This window comes from Thermobia domestica, chromosome 11 (genome assembly GCF_964235325.1).
Source record: "Thermobia domestica chromosome 11, izTheDome1.hap1.1, whole genome shotgun sequence".
Lineage (NCBI taxonomy): Eukaryota > Metazoa > Arthropoda > Insecta > Zygentoma > Lepismatidae > Thermobia > Thermobia domestica.
In genome coordinates, this window is record NC_137464.1 from 216162868 (window position 1) to 216190302 (window position 27435).

The window sequence follows — 27435 nt, forward strand, 5'->3', positions numbered from 1 at the left end:
GAAAACCAGTTGAGATGCCAGCTCTTCACACGAGAAGAATAGGTTTGCGGAAAACATTTGAAAGCTGTGTATTTTTCCTTCCCTTTACGGCGTGTATTTGAATCAAAGTGAAAAGAAAATCAGTTTGATCGGAGAGCGTATGCTTAAGAATGTATTTTAAACAGCGCAGCCGCTACTCTTTCAGAAAAGCTTAAAGTTAATTTACTCTTTGGATGCGCATTTCAGCAAAAAAGAGAACCGATAAATGTCGATGAATTCATTTTAAACGGCACAAAAATTTTCTCAATTTTACCATTTTTGTAGAGAAATTGGGAAATTAAAATATTTTAGAAATTGCCAAATTGTTCATTTTATAATGCAACGGACCCTTTCTTGAATATCCATTACAGTAATTTTTGTTGGAATTTCTAATAAGTTGTTATACATTTCAAGGTTTTTATTATAGTTTACGAATTTTGCTTTTATATCATTTTTATGATTCTTATGGCATTAAAGTAATTCAGAAGTAGGCATATAAATACTAATAATCAGGGTGCGAATTACCGGGGGGGATGAGGGGGATTTTCCCCCTCAATCACATTTTGTTCCCCCCCAAAGAAGTCAGCTGAAGTATCCCCACCGGGGATGCTCGCTTTCCCCCTCAAACTATGCTTAGTGTAACTCCAAATTTCACTGATTTTTGTTATTTCTTGTAAATTTAATCTTCTATCTGTATTTCGAAATGATCGATGTAAACTGTTCAGTTTTGGTCATTTCCACTTACTACGTAATTACCCACTATTTTCAACGTTGTTTAGTAGAACTATATTATTATGACTACGGTTGTTACTTGCAACTGTACCTTCATACCCTTCAGTTCGTCATCGTTTGTGAATTTGGATGTATTAATTGCGTATAACAAAGTCACATATAGATTTATAAATGTTCTTAGCGGTTGACCAAGAAGAAGTAAACAAATAGCTTCTTCTACCATACTTGGCGAAGTTCGGATATGTCTTATTCATCCTCTATATTTGTATCGATTATCATCTTATTTTAATTTTTGTTATAACATGTTATTTCATTTTACAGTGTACTCTTTGTTAGCACATGGTCTTCATTCCCTAGTAGGTTGTGTGTATGCAACTCAAAAGTTGCATTTAATTTGTGATAATTAGCATAGTAATCACTGCTTTTACAGTTTACGGAAATGAACTTTTGAAACTATACTCAAAATCTGAGATATAGGTATTCTCTCGTAAGTATATGTTAACGTACACGCTGGGGGATACGCTCCTAGTGAGCAGACATGTTAATGAAGGTGATTTTTAGGTGAATAAGCGAATAATTCAAGATTTCTTTCAGAATTTGTTAATACGACTGGTTCTCCGTGTCATTGTCCGTGTCTGTATAAGCATTTCAACTGGAGCGGTTTTTTTTTTTAAGTTAACCCTTCATTTTTCCATCTTTTCGCTGTACAATTTGCTGTCTACGCAATTAATGTTGTCTGAAAAACTTCAGTGTAATGTTTTACTTTATTTGAATAACTTAGCCCATAATGAATCAACTCATCTTCAACCTAACAGTAAAGTAATTTTTAAGTGTTGACTTTCCGTGCCCATCACGGAATCGATATTTGGAGAAAAAAAAGTCGTGATGAGCACAGCTTTAGCGGGAAGTAGAAGCACAAGCTCGAAATTTGAATTGAGAGATTTTAAATATTTGGCCTTCGATTTGACCTTGATGTGAGAAATCGGGACCAGCAACAATCCATTTCTTATTTGATAGGCTAATATCTAGATTTTCTTAAAAAAAAAATGTCCGGTTTAACTGATAATTTTAGTGGTTTTCACAAGACTGAAGTAGGTTTCTTTTCGCAACCTGTATGTATTAATGCAAAGTGGAAGCTTTCAATATCAGTGGAAAAATTAACATATGTTTGTGATCATGGCTATCGCTCGAGCCAAATTATTAACTAAATAAACCTTAGAGAGCTACGGGGACAAGAGTGAGTACAACATTAAAACACGTTCAGAAAGGTTTAGTGGGGTGTGTGTATGTCAGGCAATATATATGTGCATAGTTATTGTCGGTAGATTTATTAAATTAATAAATCTCTCATTTATTACAGGTCACACACACACACACACACATATTATATATATATATATATAGGGGTAAGACATTTATTGTCTCATTTTGAAATTTGAACCTTCAGACTATGTCCTTTGGCCTAATTTTATCCCCCCCAATATAGATTATCTAATTCGCACACTGCTAATAATAATGTTAATTTCTCATATAAAGGCATACATTTCTGATATTTATTTTTAGCACAGGATATTTTATACATTAGTTACAAGGGGAAAGCAGTCTTTGGTAAATGAACTTCGATGCTACCTTTCGCGAGGTTGTAGTGCACATTTAGTGCTAATATTACAGACTGCGAGAGCGCAATATCCAGAAATAGCCTAGAAAAAGCGTCTTAAAGTTTCCGACTGGCCACATATATGATACGACGCGTAAAGATATCAAGTTACGGCGTGGCAGAGTGAGGAGCATCTAGGATTCACGTGCAAAGGTTCCCGGGTTCTCACAGTCGTTGTGGAAGTAATTGCACGCAACAAAATTCCGCTTGGTATTCCTTACGAAGTTTGGCCATTTACCGCAAATACTAGATCTTTAATATATATACATTTTAGAAATATAAAGAGAAATTGAAGACGATGTAGGAAGAAAAAGATATGAGTCCCATTGTACTCCCATGCGCAAAAAATATTGCACGTATACTGTAACTCACGATTTTTCGCAATTATTCAATTTTCCTTATGTTTATGGGTAAAATTCAGTTATTAGTATGTGGAGATAATAGAAAGCAATCCATCTAAGGAGATATTTCCAAAAAATATAATAAAATAATAAAAATATAAGCAAAAAACAAAATTATGTTCGGTTTTGTGTATACTGGCAATAATGTTTTCGAGGGATTTTTTGCAGTAGCACAGCACGATTGCAGAGGGAATAACTTTAGTTGAATGAAGGAACTGGAAAGTGGACTAATATATTGCATTTATTGGCTTAAATCTAGGGTGTAAATTGTCTACCACATATAAATTAGCTTCTGTAACCAAGATGTTATACGGAAGTATAGAAACAAAGAGAAAACTGTTGTCTTAAGTTTGGAAGTGACAGGCTCTATAGCCATGAGCATTTATTTGTTAAGAAAAAGACAGGCAACAAAAGGTAGTCTGTGTGGTCAAGTGGGTAGAGTGGCGGACTAGTAATTCTTATATTGTTTTGACACCAGATCGAATCCCATGCGATCCCATCCAATTTTTTCTTTAAAAAACATTGTAGAAAGTGTATAATTTTTATGTTAATAAGAACCGAAACAATATAATAATGAAATAACTTTTTGTTTTTTCTGATGACATATTTATTTAGAATTAGTGTATTATTACTAATAGGGATTGTTTTCAGTTTATGGTATGATATGGTTAATCATTCCCTCTCCGTCAGCAGAAGTAACTTCAACTCACTGCGAGTGTCTGTGAGTCAGGAACAGTAAAAAAAACAAAACATGCGCGACCTGCTGCCTTACACACAGCGATAGCTCGTTGTCATGAAGAAAAAAAAAAGCTGATGTTAAATTACTGTTCTAGTGTTTCAGTGTGTGTGTTTCTTTTTAGAGTATTGACTCTCTCTCTCTCTCCTTTTGTTTCATATCCACAAGTGCAACAAATGCAATCATAAGTCTGTGTAAGGAAATAAAGGATGCTTTCTTTAAACAAAACTAAATTAACAGCTCTATTTGTGAGGAACACGAATGCTTCCAAAAGATGCCATGGGTATTAATTATAATCATACCAAATTATACAGTAGCGTGTAAAACTGATAATAAAATGATGTAACATGCATAAGTTTTTTTTTTCTAGCGTGACAACACATTAAACATAACAAATTAAATTTTTGGGATTACAAATTATCACCTTACGTGTCGGTATAGGCCTATTCGTTTTCACAGTCGAGCGACGAAAGAAGAAAGTGTGGTGATAGTTATAAAAACCGAATACCAGATTTCAATGAATTCAAGCTACAATGCTCCTATATATCGAAAAAATTATTTTTCGATGTCTGTCCATCTATTCGTCTCTCGGTTCGTCACGCTTTTACATGCACTCAAATAGAGGCCATACTGTTCAACGTATCTGGACCGAATTCTAGACATAACGTTTTAATAACATACTATCTTTCGAATTTTATATCCTTCGACACCTAAAAGTAAGGGTAATTTACTGAAGGATTAAAATTTAAAATAATTCAATTTTCTCAAGAAAAAAAAAGCTGTGACGATTTTATTTACTTTTTATAAATATATATTTTATTAACAAATATCCACCGTATATGAATATTTTTTCTGAGAAAATATATATGGTGTAATTTACTGTATGGTATGCGTTCTTTTTCCACAATTTTCTCAACCACATTTCATAAATAAACGTATTATTAATAACCTAACAATATGACAACTCCTTCGAAGGAGTAGTTTACTCTTAGGGTGAGCTTTCCCCCGATGGTTTTCCCATTAATGCCTCAGGCAATTTTGTTCATATTTCGTAAAGAAATGTTTCATTAATAAACTAAGATACAGCATAAATCGTTTATTCCGTTAACATACAGAAGAAGTGGTTTTCTCAAGGGTTGAATTTTTTTTTTTTGACAATTTTCTCAGTAATAACTGAGACAAATTTCTTCTAATTTCAGTAAAAATATTGTCTGTAACACTCTTACAATATGCATAACTCGCTTGTTCCGGAAAGAAAAATCCAAAAGAGAGAGTTTACTTTGACAGTGAAATTTTTCCCGACGATTTGCTTAAAAATTATTCGATATACTGTCAAAATTACAGATAGAAGAGTTTACATTTGGGGGTAAGCTTTTAACGATGACCTTCCTAAAAACAACTCAGGAGAGTTTGTTGTTCATATTTTATAAATACATGTTACATAAATAACCTAGCTATATGGTATAATTCCCTCATCCGGAAAATCTAGAAGTGGTATAATACTTTTGACAGTAAGTTTTACCCTGCGATTTTCTCAAGAACGACTCAGGCGATTGTGTTCGTATTTCATAAATAAATGTTTTATGAAAACACTAACAATATAGCATAGCTTGTTTGTCCTGAAAAGATCCACAAAGGATAATTTATTCTTGGGGTGACTTTTTTCATGATTTTCTCAGAAATTACTCAGACGCTTTTGCTTATAGTTCGCATACAATTATATCCTTAATAATTCTAGTATATGGATCAAGTTATTTCTAACCAAAATATGACCAATGGATACTTTACTTTTGGGCCTGAAGTTTCTTCTAGCAAAGTTTTCCAAAATATTATTTTATTCGCAATTTCCCAAATAAATGTTTCAATAATAGTTGCAGCCTAACACGAGTCAGTGTAAGAAATTCAACCGAGAAAGTACAGTGCGTTTGCTCCGTACCCTTTCTTAAATGTATTTTTAATGTTACACCTAGTCACAATTTTCCGAACAAAATCGAAACCTCTTTTTAAATGTGCCTTGTTGTGGTCAAATGGTTCAAGTGCATTGGTTCTGGATTTGATTTCCAGTGAGAGCTAGTATATTTTCGTCCAAGAGATGTTACACGTTTCTTTAAAGTGTTTAAATAAGCCTAACCAAGCTAATCAACAAAGAAATAATACAATGTTACGAAATTATCGTAGAAACATTGTTAATATTAGGTAGGTGCGACTGAAATGTCCAAACGATGATTGTCAATTCCAAAGGTAAAAAAGTGAAAAATACAATGCCAGGTTAATCAGTGGCCTCTAGGTAAAGCTATCCTACTAACATAAGAAGTGATTGAGACGCCAAAAAATGTTGTAATCGCTGGGAGACATGTTAGGAGAATACAGAGGTGAGAGAGAGTTTAATACTGCGAATCATGGATAGTCTTCACTTTCGTTTGAGGGCGAATATTGAAGTCCGTAGGCCTACATAGGTTTGCATTGAAATGAACATTCTTTGTTTTCGGCCGGCGGGAGCTCAGGTGGTTCAGATTCCACTTTAATCAGTAGGTCCACGTCTCATATAGCCTCGCTGCTGAAAGAGACGATAAACTCAAAATCACATCACACATCTTTGTTTTCGCCTTTGTTTTAGCCCATAAATGTCTCTGTTCATGAGCTCCTTAGTGGATATGCGGTTAGCGCATGCGCCTTTGGAAGACACGGCTTCGATTCCCGGCGAGAGCTCACGTGGTTTAGAGTCCACGTTAATCAGTAGGCCGAAGTCTCATATAGCTTCGTTGCTGAACGAGACGATAAACTGAAACTCAATGTCTTTGTTCATAAATTTCTTTGTGTATGGTTTTGCATATACGTGGCATGGATATTAAATTTTGATTTCTACGCCATATGTATCTAATTACATACACACCTATAAAACGAACACAACAAACTTGGAATATCTACATTGTTTGCGTATGGAAAATCATCACGTTCTGCTGCACAGGAGAGCCGTGTGTATGGAATTCCATACACGTGGCAATCAACCTATTAAGAAATGTATAATAATAATAATAATAATAATAATAATAATAATAATAATAATAATAATAATAATAATAATAATAATAATAATAATAATAATAATAAACAGAAAACGATACGATCATTTACATAATTTATAAACATAAGTTAACATTTAATAAGCATATAACTGCAATGGAATTAAGTTGTTTCTCTCTCTCCCTTAACGCAACAGCCCTTATTGTGCTAAGGCGTAGAAGAGAACTTGTAGCACTCACGATTTGGGGCGGTGTGCGTTCAGAACATCGGATCCCTTTGTTGTTAGTCCTAGCTTTCTAGACGGATGCAGTTATTCCCGATAGAATATACAAGCAAATAGACTTTTGCATTATCCCTCAATGTGATACTTGTGGTTGCTTAACCGTATACAGACAGCTGTCCATAGAAGAATCGTTGATAATAATAATAATAATAATAATATTAATAATAATAATAATAATAATAATAATAATAATAATAATAATAATAATAAATAACAGAAACTCGACAAATATTCTTGCAAATAATAGGAAACAGTTTGCGTCACACTGTTCACTTTGCTAGACACACCAGTGTGCCGCGTTATACCAATTGTGCCACACTGGAATATAGGGTATGGCTTTTTAATTTTTTCCAACTATTCCAACTGCTTCAATTGAAATGGATCTATAACAATAAGAGAGTGAATTTAGTCTTCTTACCCTTCGATTTAGAAATAAGGTTTGCGAGAATTTCATAAAAGAATAATATACTCAGAATTGTATATAGTAGTTTGTTTTATTCGAAATTACATACTTCCTACAACTGTTTTTTGATTGAAATGATTTGAAATGAAACCTTTAAGTTTTACGTCCCACGTTATGCCGGCTAGGCTAAAGGAGACAGTGATGATAAGAAATGAATGAAATGGTCGAATGAAGAAAGTGGGATAAAACGGGAGAACCCCGAGAAAACTCACGCACACAGTGTCCAGCACAAGGTTCACTTGGCGCGAGCATAGATCGAACCAAGGACTCCATGCACAAGAGGAGAACGCTCTACCACTGAAACACCGTGGCCTCTGAAATTGCCTAAAGGAGAAAGGGACTACTTTATGAAAACTTGATGACAAACACATTTGTTAAAAAATACTTGCTTTTCGTGAAATATTGCTTATAGACATGGGCGGATTAAGGCTTTTGGGGACCTAGAGCCGACTATTTTAAGGGGGCCCTATGTTAAGAATAGTTCCAGTGCATAAATTTTCTTTGCTGCCTTCCACAGCCTCATAGGTTTATGGAACTACCGAGAACTATGCTGTAATATTTGAATGTGCTCCAAGTTTACAATAATTAGTTTAGTTAAATCCATTATTAACAATTAAATAATTGCATTCATTATTAACAGTTAAATGCTGCTGATGGAAAGACTTAAATCTAGCGATACCGCGAGCGTAACGAGCGGAAAAAAATTAGCATCGGTCTGGAGCCTATAATATAAGTTGATTACTATATTTTACTGTTAAACAGAGGGATTTTAAAGAGCCCTCTGAGCTTGGGGTCCCGAAGCCTGGGCTCCATTGGCTCCGCCCTTAATCCGCTAATGCCTATAGATTATAAATTAAAGGGGACGGGCAGGGTCCGTTCTAAAAATTCCGGCCCGTGCAGACCGCTAGCCCCTGTGTATATGCTATCTTTGGAAATACAGTAGAGTTTCGTTTATCCGACATAAAACAGACAGGCAGAATGCCGGATAATATGGGTGTGTTAAGGAAAGACCTATTAAGAGTCAAACTATGATATAATTTTACATATTACTCATCTAATAATCATGTTTTGCAAGAAACAAATATAATGCATTGACTCAGGGACGTATCCAGCGTGAGGTCCTGGAAGCTGTCCCTTTCCAAACCTCAAACACTTTTTAATAAACCTACTTTTTCCTTTTGAGGTTCTTTTATATCAGATTACTTTGAGTCAGTGTTCAAACTGTGGGCAATGAGTTGTTGTTATAATTCTAACAAGTAACACTTCCCCAGTGTAACACTCCGATTTTGATAACATTTGGCAGGTAGATACTACACATAAAGTAAACAAATAAGTGCTTTTTTATTTTTTGCGGGAAAACGGTTATAGGGGGCAAAAGCCCTCACCCAAAATTTTGAAAGTTGACGCCCGAAAGGCAAAAACAAGTGGACCAAAGTGAACGAAATTGTGCACAGATATTGCAGACGTAAAATTAGGGAATACGTATTTTGTATTTTCCTGGAAAAAACGGTTAGGTGGGGCACAGACACCTCCAAACCTTTGATCATGAAATATCAAAAGTGCTAGTAACATGTAAGATGTGTGTAAAGGACATGAAGAATTGCAACGACACTTTGTGTATGAACAATACGCAAAAAATAAACGAATACGGTTTTTGTTTATTTTCTGCGGAAAAACGGTTCTAGGGGGAAAAGCCCCCACCCAAAATTTTGAAAGTTGACACCTGGAAGGTAAGAAAAAGTGAACCGAAGTGAACGAAATTGTTCATAGATATTTTAGACGAATAATGAGGGAATACGGGTTTCGTATTTTCCTGGAAAAAACGGTTAGGTGGGGCACAGACTCCTCCAAACCTTTGATCATGAAATAACAAAAGTGCTAATAACAGTATGTCAGAAGTGCCCAAATTTACATGAAGAATTGGAACAAAACTTTGTGTTAGGACAATAAGCAAAAAAATAAACAAATACGGCTTTTTTTATTTCCTGTGAAAAAAAAAACGGTCTTAGGGGGCAAAAGGTCCTACCCAGAATTTTGAAATTTGACGCCCGAAAGGGAAGAAGAAATCGACCGAACTGAATGAAATTGTTCACAAATGTAGAGGTAAGATGAGGGAATACGTGTTTCGTATTTTCCTGAAAAGAAAAATACTGTTGTGTGGACCGTGGTGTTGAGTGTCGGAAGGAGTGGACCGAAGCCAATGAAATTGTCTATAGATATTGGATATGATAAATAAAGCCTCTCCTGTTTCACAAGTGTCTCCATCAGATTTATTCAAATTTGGCAGATCAACAACAATCACAAACAGTATAGCGTATTTTATAGTATTTCACGAGGCAACTTTAACCCTTACAATGATTTTCCGCATAAACAAAAACACGTGCCGATTAATTTCCTGTTTGCTGTTGATGTGCCAAAATTGATAAGGACATCTTAAAAACACGAAAGTCCTTATTTTACATACAGTCTATACAATATCTACACACAATTTCATTTGCTTCGGTCCACTCCTTCCTGCACTTTTACGGTAATATTTTTTTTTTCGGAGTGGCTCTAGGCTCCATCACTGTTTTTCCGTACAAATTAAAACACATTTCATTTATTGTTTTGCAAATTGTCCCTATACGAAGTTTCGTTGCAATTCTCCATACTTTTAGGAACTTCTGACGTATACTTATTTGCACTTTTGATATTTCGTAATAACCAACTAAGAAGATCCGTGCCCCACTCAACCGTTTTTTTTTTTCAGGAAAATACGAAACACAATTACCTCAATTTACGTCTAGAATATGTGTGCACGATTTCATCCAATTCAGTGCACTTCTTGTTGCCTTTTTGGCCTTAAATTTCAAAATTTTGGGTGGGGAATTCTTCCCTCTAAAACTATTTTTTTCGCAGAAAAAATACCGTATTCGTTTGTTTTTTGTGTATTGTCCCTACACAATGTGTCGTTCCAATTCTTCATGTAAATTTGGGCACTTCTGACATACTGTTATTAGCACTTTTGATATTTCACGATCAAAGTTTTGGAGGGGTCTGTGTCCCACCGAAACGTTTTTCTTTTCTTTTTTCCAGGAAAATACAAAACCCGTATTCCCTCATTTTACGTCTACAATATTTGGGCACAATTTCTTTCATTTAGATTCACTTTTTCTTGCCTTTCGGGCATCAACATTCAAAATTTTGGATGGGGGCTTTTGCCCCCAAAAGCCATTTTTTCGCCAGAAAATAAAAAAAACAGGTATTTGTTTAGTTTTTGCGTATCGTATATACACAAAGTGTCGTTGGAATTCTTCGTCCTTTACACACATCTGACATATTGTTACTAGCACTTTTGATATTTCGTGATCAAAGGTTTGGAGGAGTCTGTGCCCCACCTAACCGTTTTTTCCAGGAAAATACAAAACACGTATTCCTTCATTTTACGTCTGCCATATCTGTGCACAATTTCGTTCACTTTGATCCACTTGTATTTGCCTTTCGGGCGTCAATTTTCAAAATTTTGGGTGGGGGCTTTTGCCCCCTAAAATCGTTTTTCCGCAGAAAAAAAGAAACATGTATTCGTTTATTTTGTGTAGTATCTACCTGCCAAATTTTATCAAAATCGGAGTGTTACTTGTAAGAATATACCGTAATGCCATTGAAACCAGGTGAAATTAAAGCACACTTTTAAATGGGATTATAATTTCGTTTCCGTTTTGTTTATAACATTACTGTATTAGAACGCTACACTCATAGCCATTTGCTATTTTTTTATGTGATATACGTAGCAGACAGTTTTCCTTACATGTCTCTAGAAAATATTTTTTGATTTCGTTTGTGTTACAATGCAGTTTGACCGGTTCATAAATGAAAAGTAAGAAACGTTTAAGAGAAATACAGAACTGTCGCATTATTATTATTATTATTATTATTATTATTATTATTATTATTATTATTATTATTATTATTGATATTTTTGAAACATTAGAATTACATGCTTACGAGAATTCGTGTTGGGCCCCCTCCGAAAAGAAAAGCAGGATACGTGCCTGCACTGAATGATAAACGTATGAGTCATGGTATAGACGGGCGTGCTAGGCGATCGAGTCCGGAGCATCGAAAACAGACCACAACTTGCAGTTCTTCTTGCCAATTGATGCTGCTTTTTACCTGCTATGATATGTCGGATAATAATGTGGAATAAACGAAGGTCGAGACCATGGCGTATTGGTGTTTCATGCACCTAAACCTGTAAAATATTTGTGCCGAAAACATCTTTCACTCACTAGCTAAATTTGTGGGTATGATCGCACATCTTCCCTTATAAAGTATAGTCTTATAAAGAATATATATAGCATGCTAAAAACCTAAAGACCAAATTCAATAATTTTCTATAGTTTTCTTTTTTAACAACGGGAAACTTGTTTAATTCATCACGATTAATCACTTTTGATACTAAGATGTCTGTTTCTGTCTATATATATTTTTCATACTTTATTGGAGACAATTTTTTTTTTCATGAAAAGAGGTTGATAAAAGAAGCTATACAACAGCATACACCAATTCTATATAAATACGTCATCAGAAAACACAAAAAAGTTATTTCATTATTATATTGTTTCGGTTCTTATTAACATAAAAATTATACACTTTCTACAATGTTTTTTAAAGAAAAAATTGGATGGGATCGCATGGGATTCGATCTGGTGTCAAAACAATATAAGAATTACTAGTCCGCCACTCTACCCACTTGACCACACAGACTACCTTTTGTTGCCTGTCTTTTTCTTAACAAATAAATGCTCATGGCTATAGAGCCTGTCACTTCCAAACTTAAGACAACAGTTTTCTCTTTGTTTCTATACTTCCGTATAACATCTTGGTTACAGAAGCTAATTTATATGTGGTAGACAATTTACACCCTAGATTTAAGCCAATAAATGCAATATATTAGTCCACTTTCCAGTTCCTTGATTCAACTAAAGTTATTCCCTCTGCAATCGTGCTGTGCTACTGCTAAAAATCCCTCGAAAACATTATTGCCAGTATACACAAAACCGAACATAATTTTGTTTTTTGCTTATATTTTTATTATTTTATTATATTTTTTGGAAATATCTCCTTAGATGGATTGTTTTCTATTATCTCCACATACTAATAACTGAATTTTACCCATAAACATAAGGAAAATGGAATAATTGCGAAAAATCGTGAGTTACAGTATACGCGCAATATTTTTTGCGCATGGGAGTACATAAAAAAAAGTTTTTAATGGCAAATAAATTCAGAACACATGCTAGAGCTCTTTAATGTAAGAAACTCCAACACGAACAGTTGAATGAATTCTCAGCTACTATAAATAGAAAACAATATTTAGAAATATGACAGCTAATCCAATAAAGACAAAACAACAATCAAAAAAAGATTAGAAAAGTAAAAGAATTTCGTCAGCACTACGAAAGGATGTCACGATTGTGACTTTGTCTTGAATCCTCTTAACGAGGAATATAATAATTATACGCCGCGGCACATACGGCCAAGTCGGCTATATCACTGAAAATTATTAGTTTAAAACGTCTTTTACTTTTTACGTCCCATGGTTATGCCGGTTAGGCTAAAGGAGACGGTGATGATGAGAAACGAATGAAATGGTGGAATGAAGAAAGTGGGAGGAAACGGGAGAACCCCAAGAAAACCCACGAGAACGGTGTTTGTCCACCACAAAGTTCACACGGCGCGAGCTAGGATCCAACCAGGGACCCCAAGCACTGGAGGTGAACGCTCTACCACTGAGCAGCCAAAAATTGAGAGCAAAGCTTCCTTATACTTATGTCACGATTGTGTCAGCTGATCACAAAACAGTAATGTTAATAAAAAGAAAAAGAAAACGACAAAATAAGTCGAAGATCTTGAATTTAAAGGATTCAGATTCTGAGGACAGATGAAGAACTATTGTGTGATGATGATAAACTGGATGCTTCTGGCTTACAAAACTAGAAATTTATGCATTATCTGTAACAATTTTGTCTGTATGAAATAAGCTCAAAGAAATTATGGCGAATTTATGAGTATTATATGCAGACATATTTCCCTTCATGTCTCTTACATTGAAGAAAATGATACTTCAATCTTACAAACTTATTTCATATCTATTGACATTTCGACTGCTTAAGTAGAAATGTTTTTCTTGATATGCTGAATTCCCAGAGTGCATTCTCATTTTCATATTTCAATTTCAAGTATTTTCCACTTCTAACAATAGTTTTGTGTTATATTACACCACGTACTTAAAAAACTTCAAACAGGTACTGATGTATTTTCAATTCGTGTCAGGTGCGCTGCATTACTCAGCGGTGTGCACGGTTTTACCTGGATATAAGGAGTAATTCTGCGCAACGCAGTCCCTTTAGTCTTTTCATTATCATTTTTGTCATAATATAAATACAAAAACGATCTTACTTTTCGTATGTACAGGAGGTACCACAAAATATGTTATGAAAGTTTAAGCTTCATACGTCACAAAATAGTTTCACACTTTTGTGTAATTCCTAGGTTCATCCCATTTCCACACTTTCCTCTATATGTGTCAACATTGCGTGTAACAGTTGCAAGGTGTCCTTGTGGTATTTATACGATGGATTGGTAGTTCCTCTTCGACAGTATTATCCTGTGTTTAAGTTTTCCTGTTTTTCAGGGAATGTATCAACCGTTCGCCTGTGGTTGATTATCCACCGTGAAATTCAGAGCCATATACTGGACACCTATCTCCCCAGTTGTCTGTTAGTTATCATTTCGTGGGTCAGCTTTATTGTTCATCGAGATGTGGTACCAGGAAGAATGGTTCTCCTTATTACCACGTTGCTAGCTCTCATCACATTGTTCGAAGGAGGGAGGTAAGTTATAGTAACCAATTTTTTTACTTGTTATGAAAGGAAACTTGTGTTTAACGCAAATCTATGGTATTGTATCTTATTGTATTGTATGATATTGTATCTTGCACAAAAATCGAGAACGGGTCTTTGCTTACTACTGACAACATTGATTTCGAATATTAGCAATTAAACAGAAGATTGATATTATTAGTGTAATGATATTATGCATAAGTTATATGCTTATTACGGATGGCAGTTAATTATTATGTGACTGATTGTAGCTTGGAGCACGAGCGTTTAGTATAGCTGACGCATACATACAGTTGATATGGTTAGTCAGTATTCAGGGTGTTAAAAAACAACACCGACAACGTTTGGGAGGTAATTCCTGACACCAAGCCAAGACGAAAAGTATAGACCATCCTGGGTGCGCAAATGCTTCCTTTCGGAGTTATAGGCTGCCGAAAACATGAAAAGATGAACTTTAAATGTTCATAGCTCCAATACTATGGAACTTACTGTAGTCGGGTCAAGACTTCACTTAGGAACTAGTGTGTACCCTATCCAAATATCCAAGTTTCAGAATCCTGCAGCACTTTCGCTACAAATGTTATTCAGATAGTTGGTGAATACTTCAAATTATATGCCTGTAGCCAGACTCCCTATATAAAAAATGTTGCGTAAGTACTTCAGGATTCTGAAACATGTATTTTTGGATAGCGCACATATTAGTTCCTAAGTGAAGTCTTGACCCGACTACGGTAGGTCCCATACTTTTGGAGCTATGGACCTTTAAAGTTCATTTTTCATGTTTTCGGCAGCCTATAACTCCGAAAGGAAGCATTTGTGCACCCACGTTGGTCTTTACTTTTTGTTTTATCTTGGTGTCAGAAATCACCTTCCAAACGTTGTCAGTGTTGTTTTAAAATACCCTGTATATGTTGTTTCTTGTGTATATTTAACGTCCAGCGACACGGTGGATTAAGAGACACGGTGGTGATAAGGGTGATAATAGTTGAATGAAAATGATGGAAGGAAACGGGAGAAGTACAAGAAAACTCACACACATGGTGTTTGTTAAGCACATAGGCCTAGTTTACTTGTGCGGGCTGAGATCGAAGCAGAGACCCCGCGCAACGAAATAAACACACTACCACTGAGCCACAGCGGCCGAAAACATCTTATATATTCCCCCAAAAATCATTCTATCCATAGAATTCCGACGTACAATATACAACCATTCTTACATTGAGTATATAAGAGGTGACTTTAATACACAATCAATACTATGAGGAAGTCATAAAGGCAGTAAAACTGGGACAAATTTAATACAGACATTAGCTTAATCTCCATTTCTGTGTTTTAATTATGTTCGGCCCACAAGAACTACTTGAAGTTCCTAAAAGTGCCCCGAATTTAATCTTGGTTGAAAAGCCTTCTGCATACTGTAAAAAGTATCCTGAAACTTATACTTTGTTCCCGCTGTAGTGATCATCTTCCAATAATATATTTAGAACACATGTAATAAGGAAAAACAATATGGAAAATGGCACCATTTCCTACACCAATTCCAACAAACCAACTCCTTACAGCACTTGCCGTCAGTAGGCCGTGTTCTCGATCTTGAGAGACAGAGAGAAAGGGAGGGAGAGAAACACAAGATATTATGAATGTCTCAGGCGCGGTAGACACGGGTTTGTTTCTTTTCGCACGAACGTATACACATACTCTTAACTCTCTCTCCTGCCTTAAGTATCGCAATTTGGAAAATCGCATTTTATCTACAGCTTAGAGTGCAAGGACAATATTCATTCAAAATTTCAAAGTTCTATGCTTACCAGTTTCGAAGGGCTTACGATGAGTAAGTCAGTAGTTTTACTGTCAGGGCCTATATCTTTGAGCGAACCTTGTAGAGATTCTTAATTTAAAACCAAGTTTTTAATTGCAGAACGAGGAGCCCTCCATCCGAAGGATTGAAATGCATTGACATTGGGTTGATATTATGCATCTTCTTTGTGTTCTGCGCACTTATGGAATACGCATACATTCTCTTTACATCATCCCGTTCGAAATCTAAAGTTACAGATCTCAAACTCTTCGAAGTCCAAAATACAAGTAACTCCTCTCAAGCTAACAAGGTAAGTGTTTTACTTTGAGTTCTATATCTGAAAAAAAACTTTTTATTTGAAGAAAGATTTTATCAAGTGAATCAACTAAGATCTCTTTAGGGGCAGTTCACATATTATAGGTAACGCTATTTTTGATCAATTTCACCCCCTTCCTCCCCCTTGTCACATTCTGTAACGCAAGACCGAACCTCTCCCCTCACTCTGTTACGTAACACTTTATTTAAAAAAAAATTGCTTAATTTTGGGGTTATTACAATAAAAAACTATTTTTAATGGAAGAACTTTTATTAGAAAATAATTGGATTCTGAATATATCAGTAGTGTTTCGCCAACAAATCAAAGTATTAGAAAATGGTAGGACCGTAATAATATTTTAACCCCACAAGGTTGTTTAATTAACCAATCTTAATTCTTCGAAATGGCATACTGTCGTTTTCCCAAGGAGACCGCACCATTCTTTTAGGTCACCGATGATTGGCAAGGAGGAAGTACTGCCGGAAGAAGGGGGTGGAACAAGATCTAAAGAACTGGCATTGCCTCTTTTTCTGGGATTCAGGATGCTTCATGCATTTGAAGTTCGCTTTGTCGACGATGCAAGTAAGTTCTCTTCCTCGTCGACCACACATTCAAAGTGGCTGCAACACACGAGAGAGCAGGGACATCTCGCTTGTGAACAAGGTTTCGTGTATCTCCTTTGGACTTTGGTCTTCAGTTTAACCTTTTCAAATTTTTCTTGTTCTAAAACAGTACCAGAGTGCGAATGAACTCGATTTCTTCAGAAATATTCCAATTCAAAAATAAAAGACATTAGTACGAGATGAATATCAAACGAATCAAAACTTTTAATATTTTATTTTTATCTGCAAATCGTGGATGTTCCTTCGCGGAAAATATTATTCCACGAAAAAGAGTTTCTTCTGTTTCACATGCGAACCCCATTACAAGAATAGAGTGGGTAATGATACGAATCGAAAGTTTTAAATAATATTCTCAGAAATAGCGATACGAGTGGGAACGCAAGACCATTTTCAAGCGGTGGTTACGATCACTAACAACTAACTCCAGAAAAGTGTGTGCCGTAAATACAATGTTGCGATAGCCGCAAAACGGAGTTACAATACACGTAAGGTTCATCACCAGTCATGCTGTTATCAAGTAGCGTCTTCGAATCCCTTTTACATGATTCAATTTACATAGGCTGTAGTTCACAACTTCCCAAAACAATAGAAATATTTATTTATAAAAAAGAAAAACTGAATAAAATTACTTGTTTAAAAGATTGCATATAAACCTGAGAATGAAAATAAAAATTACAGCAAAATACATGCGTTATGTAACGAAGACGTAACCCCTATCTTCCCCCTTGTCAAAGTTCGTAACGCAAGGCCGAACCCTCTGTCCCTTTACCGCGTTACTAATATGTGGACGACCCTTAAACTTCCAAAATATGCTTGTATAAGAATTACTATAGTCTATATTTGTCTGTGTATCCATCCATTGTTGACAATTATCGGAGCAAGAACGGTCAGAGATATCGAGGAGCGGTTTTCTGGAACCGATTCAACATCCAAGAATAAGTTATATGTCATCCGTTAACCCTCTATTCAAGTCGGAAGTGGTAGAAAACAATTGTTAACGGTTTAAACGTTTATTGCCAAGGATAGAAGTGTTTTTGTCTTTTGCTTTTATGTTTGTTCTTTCAATCTATACAAGGAAAAATGTACAATTTTCCTCCTGTATTTCTGTATTAAAACCGGAAATAGTATAAAATAATTGCTACTTTTGGTTTCAATATTGATCCGTATTGAGGAAAAACGGTAAGATATAGTGAGAACTTTTTTTAAAAAAAAGATGGGCTATACGTGACAAGAATATATTTTATTTCGACCTTTCTCCCTTCATACAAACCGGAAGTGGTGTACATTTACGGTTTTCCGTTTCATCACAGATCATCACAGTGAAATGTGGTAGTAACCAACGAGGATTAGATTTTTTAAAAATAAGTTAATCAATACTGCAAGAATGGATTCAATTTCCGACTTTATTCTTCAATTGCAACCAAAAATGATAGCAATTAACTACCATTTTCGGTTCTAATACTCATTCCAATAGAATGAAAATGGTAATAAAAGGCTTCGAATGGTTTCTGATGTGGATTGCAAATACCAAGAATACAATTCATCCTACTCTTATTCTTCTTCTAAAGCTGGTAGTAGTAAGAACTAATACGATTTTCTGTGCCAATATTTATTATTACTTAGTAATAATTATTATAAGAAATAACGAGAAACTGTTTAGATGCGGATTCAGCATTCGATTAACAGGTTCGACAATGTCCCTCTATTGCCGCCGGAACTTATACGCTGTAGATCTACCGCGGGTTTTAATATTGAATTTGCATAGTTTGGAAGTCTATTCTACTTTCAGAGTGTGAAAAGATATAGCGTGAAGTGGTTTTAGAGTCGATTCAACGTTTCGAGAAAAAAGTCCCATCTCTTCCATTTACTTTCTCTTTAAACCGAAAGTGGTTGAAATAAACCATTTCCGTTTCAACGTTGGTCATCTTAGAGCAAAGCAACATAAATAGGTATGGATAAGTGGTTTCTTCAAATCTATTCAGGGTTCCAAGAGTACGTATAATTTACATCCTTATCTCTCTATTGAAACCGGAAGAGGTAGAAATCTAGTGCCACTTCCGGTTTCAATATTGGTCTCTATAGGTCCGGTTTCAATATTGGTCTCTCAATATTGGTCTCTATATCGGTAATGAATGCGAGAAATGGACTTTTGATATAGATTTAGAGTACTGCTACCTTTCTCTACATATTCAAACCAGAAGTGAAAGAAATCAGCAGCTCCGGTTTCAAGTCATCATAAAACAAAAATGCTAAGAGTTAGCGGGAAACGTTTCTTTCTTTTCTATTTCTTTTTTTCTTTCTTTCTTTCTTTTCTTTCTTTCTTTTTTTCCTAATGGATTAATTATCCGAAGAATAGATTTCATCTTCACCAATGTTCTTCTAGTAAAAGCGGAAGTAACAGGACTACAAATTCAATATTGATCACGGGGCTACGGCGGCTCAGTGGGTAGAGCGTTCCCCTCTGGTGCTTGAGATCACTGGTTTGATCCCAGCGCACACCAAGTGTGCTCTGTGGTGGACAAACATCGTGTGCGTGGATTTTCTCCTACTTTCATCATTCCAGCATTCCATTCATTTCTCATCATCACTGTCTCCATTAGCCTAGCCGGTATAATCGTGGGACGTAAAACTTAAAAATTTTATTTTTCAATGTTGATCATCATGGAGCAGCGAAGAGTAGTTTCTTGATTTAAGTTCAGTACTTTAAGAATAGATTCTAGTTAAAAGATTTTTCCTCTATGCAATCGGAAGTGGTGGAAACCAATTAACAATTCCGTTTTCGATATTGATTCCAATAGAGTGAGATGGCAGTAGAGTGCGATAAACAGTTATTTTGATACAGATTGAAGGTCCTAGAGCAGTGGTTCTCAAACTTGTTGTTACCGCGACCCACATTAAATAATAAAAAGTATTTTGGGTCCACATACTTTTATTCAAATGCACATTAACATTCTATGTAATGGTGATGTATTTCAAAGTAATTAAATTTTGTAAATGATATCTCTAATTCCAGTTCGTTCAATAACAGTTCGTACGAGTGATTAACATGTAATTTATTGGGGATGTTATGAACACCCCGAGCGACCACGAATGTTACAAAGTAGAGATCGATGCTTACATTTTAATAAATTAAAGTTAGTTGGTTTCTTTTATATCTATTGTAAATATCTCACTTTCAAACTAAATTGTAATGTAAATTTATGAATATAGTGGTCCTGTCAGTACAAGAATATTAGTTGGTGACGATCGAGCAAGTGTAAAGTAAATTTCTTTGTCAGTAAGCATATCATATGAAATTATACACATGCGCAAAAAGGATTAAAGTGTTTCCATAGAAAGGTAGCACAGAGCTAACACTACTCCGGACCAATGACCTACCCTGTGAAAGATTTTGACTCACCCACTCTCTTTCCGTCCTAACCCAGTATCTCTACTGGCTGTATAATAGGGCAGGGCTCTGAATAACCACTTAGTTTTCACCTCATTAACAAACGCTTCCAATTTTCGTTTTCTGAATAGTACTTCACAATATATGATTCTGCATCAAAATAAAATTTTCACAATTGAAAGGAAAAAAAAAAACTCTCGATCAACTTAAAAACGGTTCGTGACCTACCAATGGGTCGCGACCCACACTTTGAGAAACACTGTCCTAGAGGTAAGTGTTAGACCTAGTACTTCCGTTTTCATATATTGAATTTGCCAAGTTCGGGAGCCTGCCGGAGTGTCACAATATTGTATCTTAAATATCATTTGATTTTTTAAACATCCGCCTCAACAATTTTCCTGAAACTAAATTTGCATGGATTTTTGTTTGTGGCTGCAAATGCAATATTCATCAATTCAGTACAATAGCGTCCAAAACTTTATAACTGAGTTGTCAAAAAAAGTACCATATTTTTGTACTTTTAGTAAGAATAATTTTTAAAAATACTTCTATTTTCGAGAAATTCCAGGAGTTTACAAGATATTCTCTGAATGAATGTACCGGTATAGGGATGGAGTGCTTCACAACAGAACAACGTGTTGTCATGTGAAAACTTACTTAAAAAGTATGGGTTAATGTTGTGGAGAGACAGTTCGCAAAGTCCGTGAAATATTTTGTCAACGTAATGCACAAAATAAGTCGACTATGATGACGTTGACCAAACATTCCACGGAGTTTGAGAATAGCTTCTGCACAATGTTCACCACATTTCTAATAAGTTTCCACTATGACAACATGCTGTTCCGTTATGAAGCGTCCCTCCCATTCCTATTTGTAACGATCGTGCGCTATTCGGCGCTCCGTGACTACTAACCATAAAGACAACAGATAAAAATCGAGTAACGTTCAGTGCTGCCAACTTACCGGAACAGAAATGATGGGCATTTCAAAAGTTCCGTTCTTTATGGGAACCTTTTATTACAATCTTATAAGGCTCAATAGGCCTAATATTTTCACATCTCGGAGTCCCTTAGCATGGGAGTTGCTATTATTGTAATAAGATGTCAACATATCGGAATCGCTTAAAATTAGAGGAATAAAATTTGATATTTAGACTTTTCGTTTAAAGTAATTTAAAGATGTGTTTAAGCACTTGATATTTGTTCTAGAAGAAAAAAAAAAAGAAGTGGGAAGGAAAGAGGGTGGGAGTTGATATTATTATAATAAGATGTCCACATCTTGGAATTTCTTAATGTTAGAGACATGAAATTTGATATTTACACTTTCCATTTAAAACAATAAAATGCGTTACTAAACGTTGTTTTTTTTTTTTTTTAGATATTTGATCTAGAATGGAAGAAAATAGTGTAGGAGTTTTTCACATAAGTGGCCTATAAGAGGCGTTCGAATTTCGTGTGGGTGCGATTTCGAGTTCAGACGAATGCTATACAAAAGGAGGAAGAAGGGTGAACACAAAATATCGTTCACTGAAAGACGTGCTTTTGGAAGTGCATTATTATTATTATTATTATTATTATTATTATTATTATTATTATTATTATTATTATTATTATTATTATTATTATTATTTTAAAAAGGTTTAACGATGTCAACAATGACACATAAATGATCTAGTTTAAGCGAAGCTTTGAAACTGACCACTGCACATTTTTCGGGAGATAAGAGGTAAATTAAAGCAGATCATTGACAGTTACAAAACAGCATTAGAGTTCATATATCCTAAGGAAAAATGAGTTACTTAAGTTTATAAAATCGAAAATAATTGGTGAACCGCATGGTAGACTTTTAGTGCATACAGCAACGAACACATAGGTCAAAATAAAATACATTTTAACTGAAAACTATGTAACGCGTAAATCTATTGAATACTATACTTGTTCCTTGTTTGCAGCCCACCACGCATAAAATGAAAGTATAAGTTCTTGGGCGAGTAAAATACACGCCTTATAGTCAGATTTGAACACTGCTGAGACTCGTGCTTGTAATGACGAAAAAACAGTGGGAGCACTGGTTTTAGTAGATCATTTATCTGAAGCTTCGTTCATTACAAGGACGAGCAAATGAAATAATGCAACTAACAGTTAGGAGATACGAGGGGGGACCCCAAAAAAACGGGAATTGTGCTGCAGTGGGGAGGGAGAGTGGGGGAACCCATTGTTGTACCAATTGTCCGTTACGATCACGTCACCTGCGTCAGTGTGCGAAGTTGTGTCGCTGTGAGTGCATCGGTTCGCTCTTGAGAGTTTGTTTAGTAAACCAACTTTTTCCAGTTCGGCGAAAACGTGATGGCAGATTATCGAGGCGGCTGTGAAATTTGGTTTCCTGTTGGGGAAATCGGCCGCGGAAACTACTGTAATGCTGAAGACTGCTTATGGGGATGCTGTCCTAAGTAAAACCAGAGTATACGAGTGGTTTGCACGTTTTAAAAATGGAGAACTGTCAATTGAAGACCAACCCCGTTCAGAACGCCCCTCAACGGCAAGAACTGACGAAAACGTCGAAAAAATCAATCCCCTCGTTCGTGAAGACCGTCACCGAACCATTAATCAACTCTGTGAGATGTCTGAAATATCGTGGAGTTCAATTCAGAGGATTTTATCAGAAGATTTGCACGTGAGAAGGGTTGCAGCCAAATTTGTCCCTCGCCTTCTCACAGACGAGCAAAAGGAGCGTCGACTTGAGGCATGGGTTGAACTTCAAAATCAGCTCAAAGAGGACCCTGACTTTTTTGCCAAGGTGATTACTGATGATGAATCGTGGTGCTATGGCTATGACCCCGAATCAAAGCAGCAATCAAGCCAGTGGAGGAGGTTTTGCCACTGTGGAGGAGGTAAAACAAAAATCGCTGGAGGTCATAAAGAAAATCCCGATAAGTGATTTTCAAAACTGTTTTGAACAATGGAAGGATCGTTTGCAGAAATGCGTTGCGGTCCATGGACAATACTTTGAAGGTGATGAAAATTTGGTGTAAAAATATTGAGAAATAAAGAAGTTACGGCGAATTTCCCGTTTTTTTGGGTCCCCCCTCGTAGAGCTGAGAAATTGTTACTTTTAGAGACACTTCAATTTTGTCTTCAGGAAGAGGCCACTGGAACTGGAAATCTTCTCCCCAATCTCTGTCAAAACGGATCATAGGGTGCGAGGTTTTATGATTTTTTTTTCATTAAGATACTCATACGAGGCGTTCAAATTTCGTTCAAATGAATGTTATGGAAAAGGTGGAGAAGGATGAACATAAAATATTGCCCAGTGTTTTAGCACGTGAGGCTTTTGGTACTTCTACGATATTATTAACGACAAAAAAGTTCAAAGATGGCAATCGATAGATCTCATTGAGCTGAACAAAACTACAAATACAGGGTGAGTCAAAATTGTCTGAACACAATTTGAGAGAAAACATTTAGTCAGAGTTTTCGTTATACAGAGTCCTGATCTGCCCACCAGCACGATTAATGCTCATAAACCAACGTTCAACAGTACAATTTAGTGCCCAAACAGAAATTTCGTGGGGAATGTTGCATATCACATCTTTTATTCTGTCCTTGAGTTCTTCCATGTCTCGCACTTTTATACTATACACGCACTCCTTTATCATACCCCATAACCAGAAGTCACAGGGTCTGGGATCCGGAAATTAGGGAGGCCATGCCAACGGTCCCCTGCTACGAATCTTACGATTTGGGAACATTTTATCAAGATAAGCGCGAACAGCACGAGCAAAGTGAGGAGGTGCAACATCACGTTGAAAATAACTTCTCGTCTAAGTTTGTAGTTGCATGTTATCAATGGCAAACTCTTGCAGCATTTGCAAGTAGTCATCTGCAGTCGCCGTCGGGGCTGTAAAGAAAAATGGGCCAATTACATCAGTAGCGGTCATAGCACACTTAACTTCAGTGATGTACGTTCATGCTCACGAACAATACGTGGATTTTCAGTACCCCAGAAAAGTGTGTTTGACGATTAACATGACCACTGGTATCAAAGGTAGCTTCATCACTGAAAATCATTTGACTAAGAATGCCCGTCTGCATTCGTGCCTGTTCAGCTAGAATCTCATAGCATTCTATTCGTACCTGTTTCTGCCGAGCAATCAAAACTTGAACGATTTGTAGTTGATATGGTTGCATGCGAAGGTCCGATAGAATTCGGTTCATTGTCCTCTGTGGAATCCCTGTTCCCAGACTCCAACGTCTCGTCGGTTTTGTTGAACTCTGTAGTATGACCTCCTGCATTGTAGCAATGTTTAATTCACTTTTGCCATTTCGAGGTCGCCCCGCATTTCCGCGTTAATTATCTGCTACTTATCCAGTTGCTACAAACTTCTGGTAAATGTGATAAATTGTTAAACCAGTTGGTGGCCGTTGATCTGAAAATCGTTCTGCAAATCTTCCACGCACTTCTGTTGCCGACTGCACAACTTCTATTAAGCCTGTCACCACTTTTCTGTGCTCAAATGTGACTCTGTTAGCCATGGGTCAACTTGCAATAGAAAACAAAACGAACTTCAGATTGTTCACATAATTTTGACTCACCCTGTAATTCTCGAGAACACGGAGAAAAAGTTTTCTTGTGTGTGTAGCGTTCAAAGTTACACCGTTCTTTGCTAATCTGATGTACTTAATACCGGTAGTTTTCATTGTGTTGGAATTGATTAGCCCTATTTATTTTTTTTATGTGCAGTGTATAAAAATATATCGGGTGTTCTATAAATGGCTCCCAGGACTACAGAGCATTTTCTACAAGGCAAAATAAAGTGAAAATGCTACATAATGATATACCCTGTAGGACTTCCCTCAGCGCCTATATGGAACAAAATTTCACTATGTGATAACATTGTGGATTAGCTTCGAACCATTATCATTGGTCTACGAATTCATCAAGTAGTTTCATCAATTGTTGCGCAAGTAAGTCATCCTTGTGTCAACGTTTATCGACTTTAACTGCCATCTGGAAAGAACTGATGTAACTATCTGATAGATTGGTAGAGCTACACATTTCTTTATCTGCGACGTTGCCACGTAGTGCAATTCGCGTCTCCAGAACCGTCTGAAAAGTATACAATTATATACACTTTTCGCTTTATTTTGACTTGTAGAATAGTGCTCTGTGATCCGTGGGCGCCATTTTTAGAACACCTGGATATTCTATTTATAGTTCTTCGATTTATTCTAACAGTGATACATATACTCCTAGCAAGATGATTATTGTATTTGTATTAATCGATATTCATATTTCTTCCAGGCTCTCCAAAACAAGAAATGCTTCCCTTCTGTATTGAAAACTATTCCAAAGTTCCGGAATGTAATCAAATGTGGAGATTTAACGCAAACAGACAGTATTTCCATTGTGCTTTTTCCATTGACGTTTGCTATAGTTTTCACCATATACTGGATCTATTACTTACACAGAAGAAAACAATATTTTGATACTATGGTCTGTGTATAACAGGAATAGTAATAAACTTTGATAGACAATAAAAGGGATGATGAATCAATTTCGTCCGGTAGATATCAACGTAGAATGTTTGCTACCATCTAACGGCGCAAAGTGTAACTTCTTCTACCCTTGTTTCAATAACAGAAAATGGGGTATGGATGCCCAACGTTACTTGTAAAGACGTTAATGGATTGATTTCAATAATAAACTCAGCAGAGTAATAGCTCTAGTTATTTATTTCAGAAAACAGAATTTTAAAAACGTCACTTTCGTTCAAGAGTTATCGTCTTAAGTAACGTACCACATTCCAAGAAAATAAGTTCCCATGTTAAATGAGTTTGCATTTCCAGACTTCTAACTATGAAAATTTTCATAATCACTCCAACCCCTATCATTTCATGGATTCAGCCTCCTATATATAAGTTCTTATGACTTAAAATCGAATGTGATTTATTCGAAAAAAAAAAAAACACTTTCATTTATTACAAGAGTTATAGCTTCCAAATATACACCGCAAACTCATAGTCGTATCAGACTAGACAAAGCGAAGCGAGTATGGAGCAAGAAACCACTTTACACAAAACTCAAAAGATCTCCCATTGCATACCAAATGACTGAATCAGATGTTTAGTGTTTAAACTCTTATAAGAAGTCATTCTTTTTAAGTGTGTTCTTATTTTGATCCACAGACTGGGAACTTTTCTCTGAATAACTTTGTGGCAACTCATTTTCTTTCAGATTCGATGAGAAAGGAACATAATACGAATTGCAAATCTAAAATCCATAATTGGAAACAATATACCGTAAGACGGAGTTACTTTGCACGTCAGGGGTTACTTTGCACAAAATATGAAAAGAGTTGCATAATCCTCTGTCGGTAAAACCATGAACTGTAAAGTGAAAGTTTCAGCTGCCACCGTAAGATAAAACACCTAGCCGTATTTTGACTATAATATTGGCGGTTAACTTCAGTTCTAATTACCAAGAGGGTTTGTTGTTGTAGAGATATGCAAAGCAGTCACTGTAAAGGCCGACGAAATTTGAAAGATATCACCTACAAGAATTTCCGTCAAAGTTAAGTCAGTTTCGTAGAATGCTACTGTGTATACTGAGAATTTGAAACAACAGTTGAAGTTGAAGTGTGAAACGTTTTAAAGTCATAAAAAAGAATGCGGAGAATGCGGTTTCAGGGTTCATCCTATAATCGGGATTACTTTGCACCGATCCAAATTAACTCCTTATATAGGAAATTATTACTGCTGGTACCAACTGCCTTCTAATTTTAGTTACGTTTCCCATTTAGGTAGATACCAGAATGGATTTCTTGTTAGAAAATAAATTACGAACAGTGGTGGATCCAGAAAATCAATTGAGAGGGGCTTCACTCATAAAGGCTTAGTTATATATATATATATATATATATATATATATATATATATATATATATATATATATATATATATATATATATGGAAATCACTAGACTTCGGGAGAGGGGCTTTAAACTTATACCCATAGAAATGACTAACATTAAATAAATAATTAAAAAAAGAAAGAAATCTTGCAATTTGGGTAGACTTCAGCCTGAAAGTCCCAAAATCCGTAAATATTCCACT

General features: G+C 35.8%; 1 protein-coding gene across 1 annotated transcript in view; it reads left to right on the plus strand.

Annotated features, from left to right (window-relative positions):
• The window catches only part of LOC145665457 (glycine receptor subunit alpha-2-like), a 37673-nt gene extending 11695 nt beyond the window's left edge, over positions 1-25978 (plus strand). The window contains exons 5-7 of the mRNA XM_081732765.1: positions 13991-14189; positions 16117-16306; positions 25625-25978. Of these exons, the coding sequence (XP_081588891.1) occupies positions 13991-14189; positions 16117-16306; positions 25625-25828 (593 nt within the window). The 3' untranslated portion in view covers positions 25829-25978. The remainder of the gene's footprint in view (positions 1-13990; positions 14190-16116; positions 16307-25624) is intronic.
• Positions 25979-27435: the final 1457 nt, after the last annotated feature.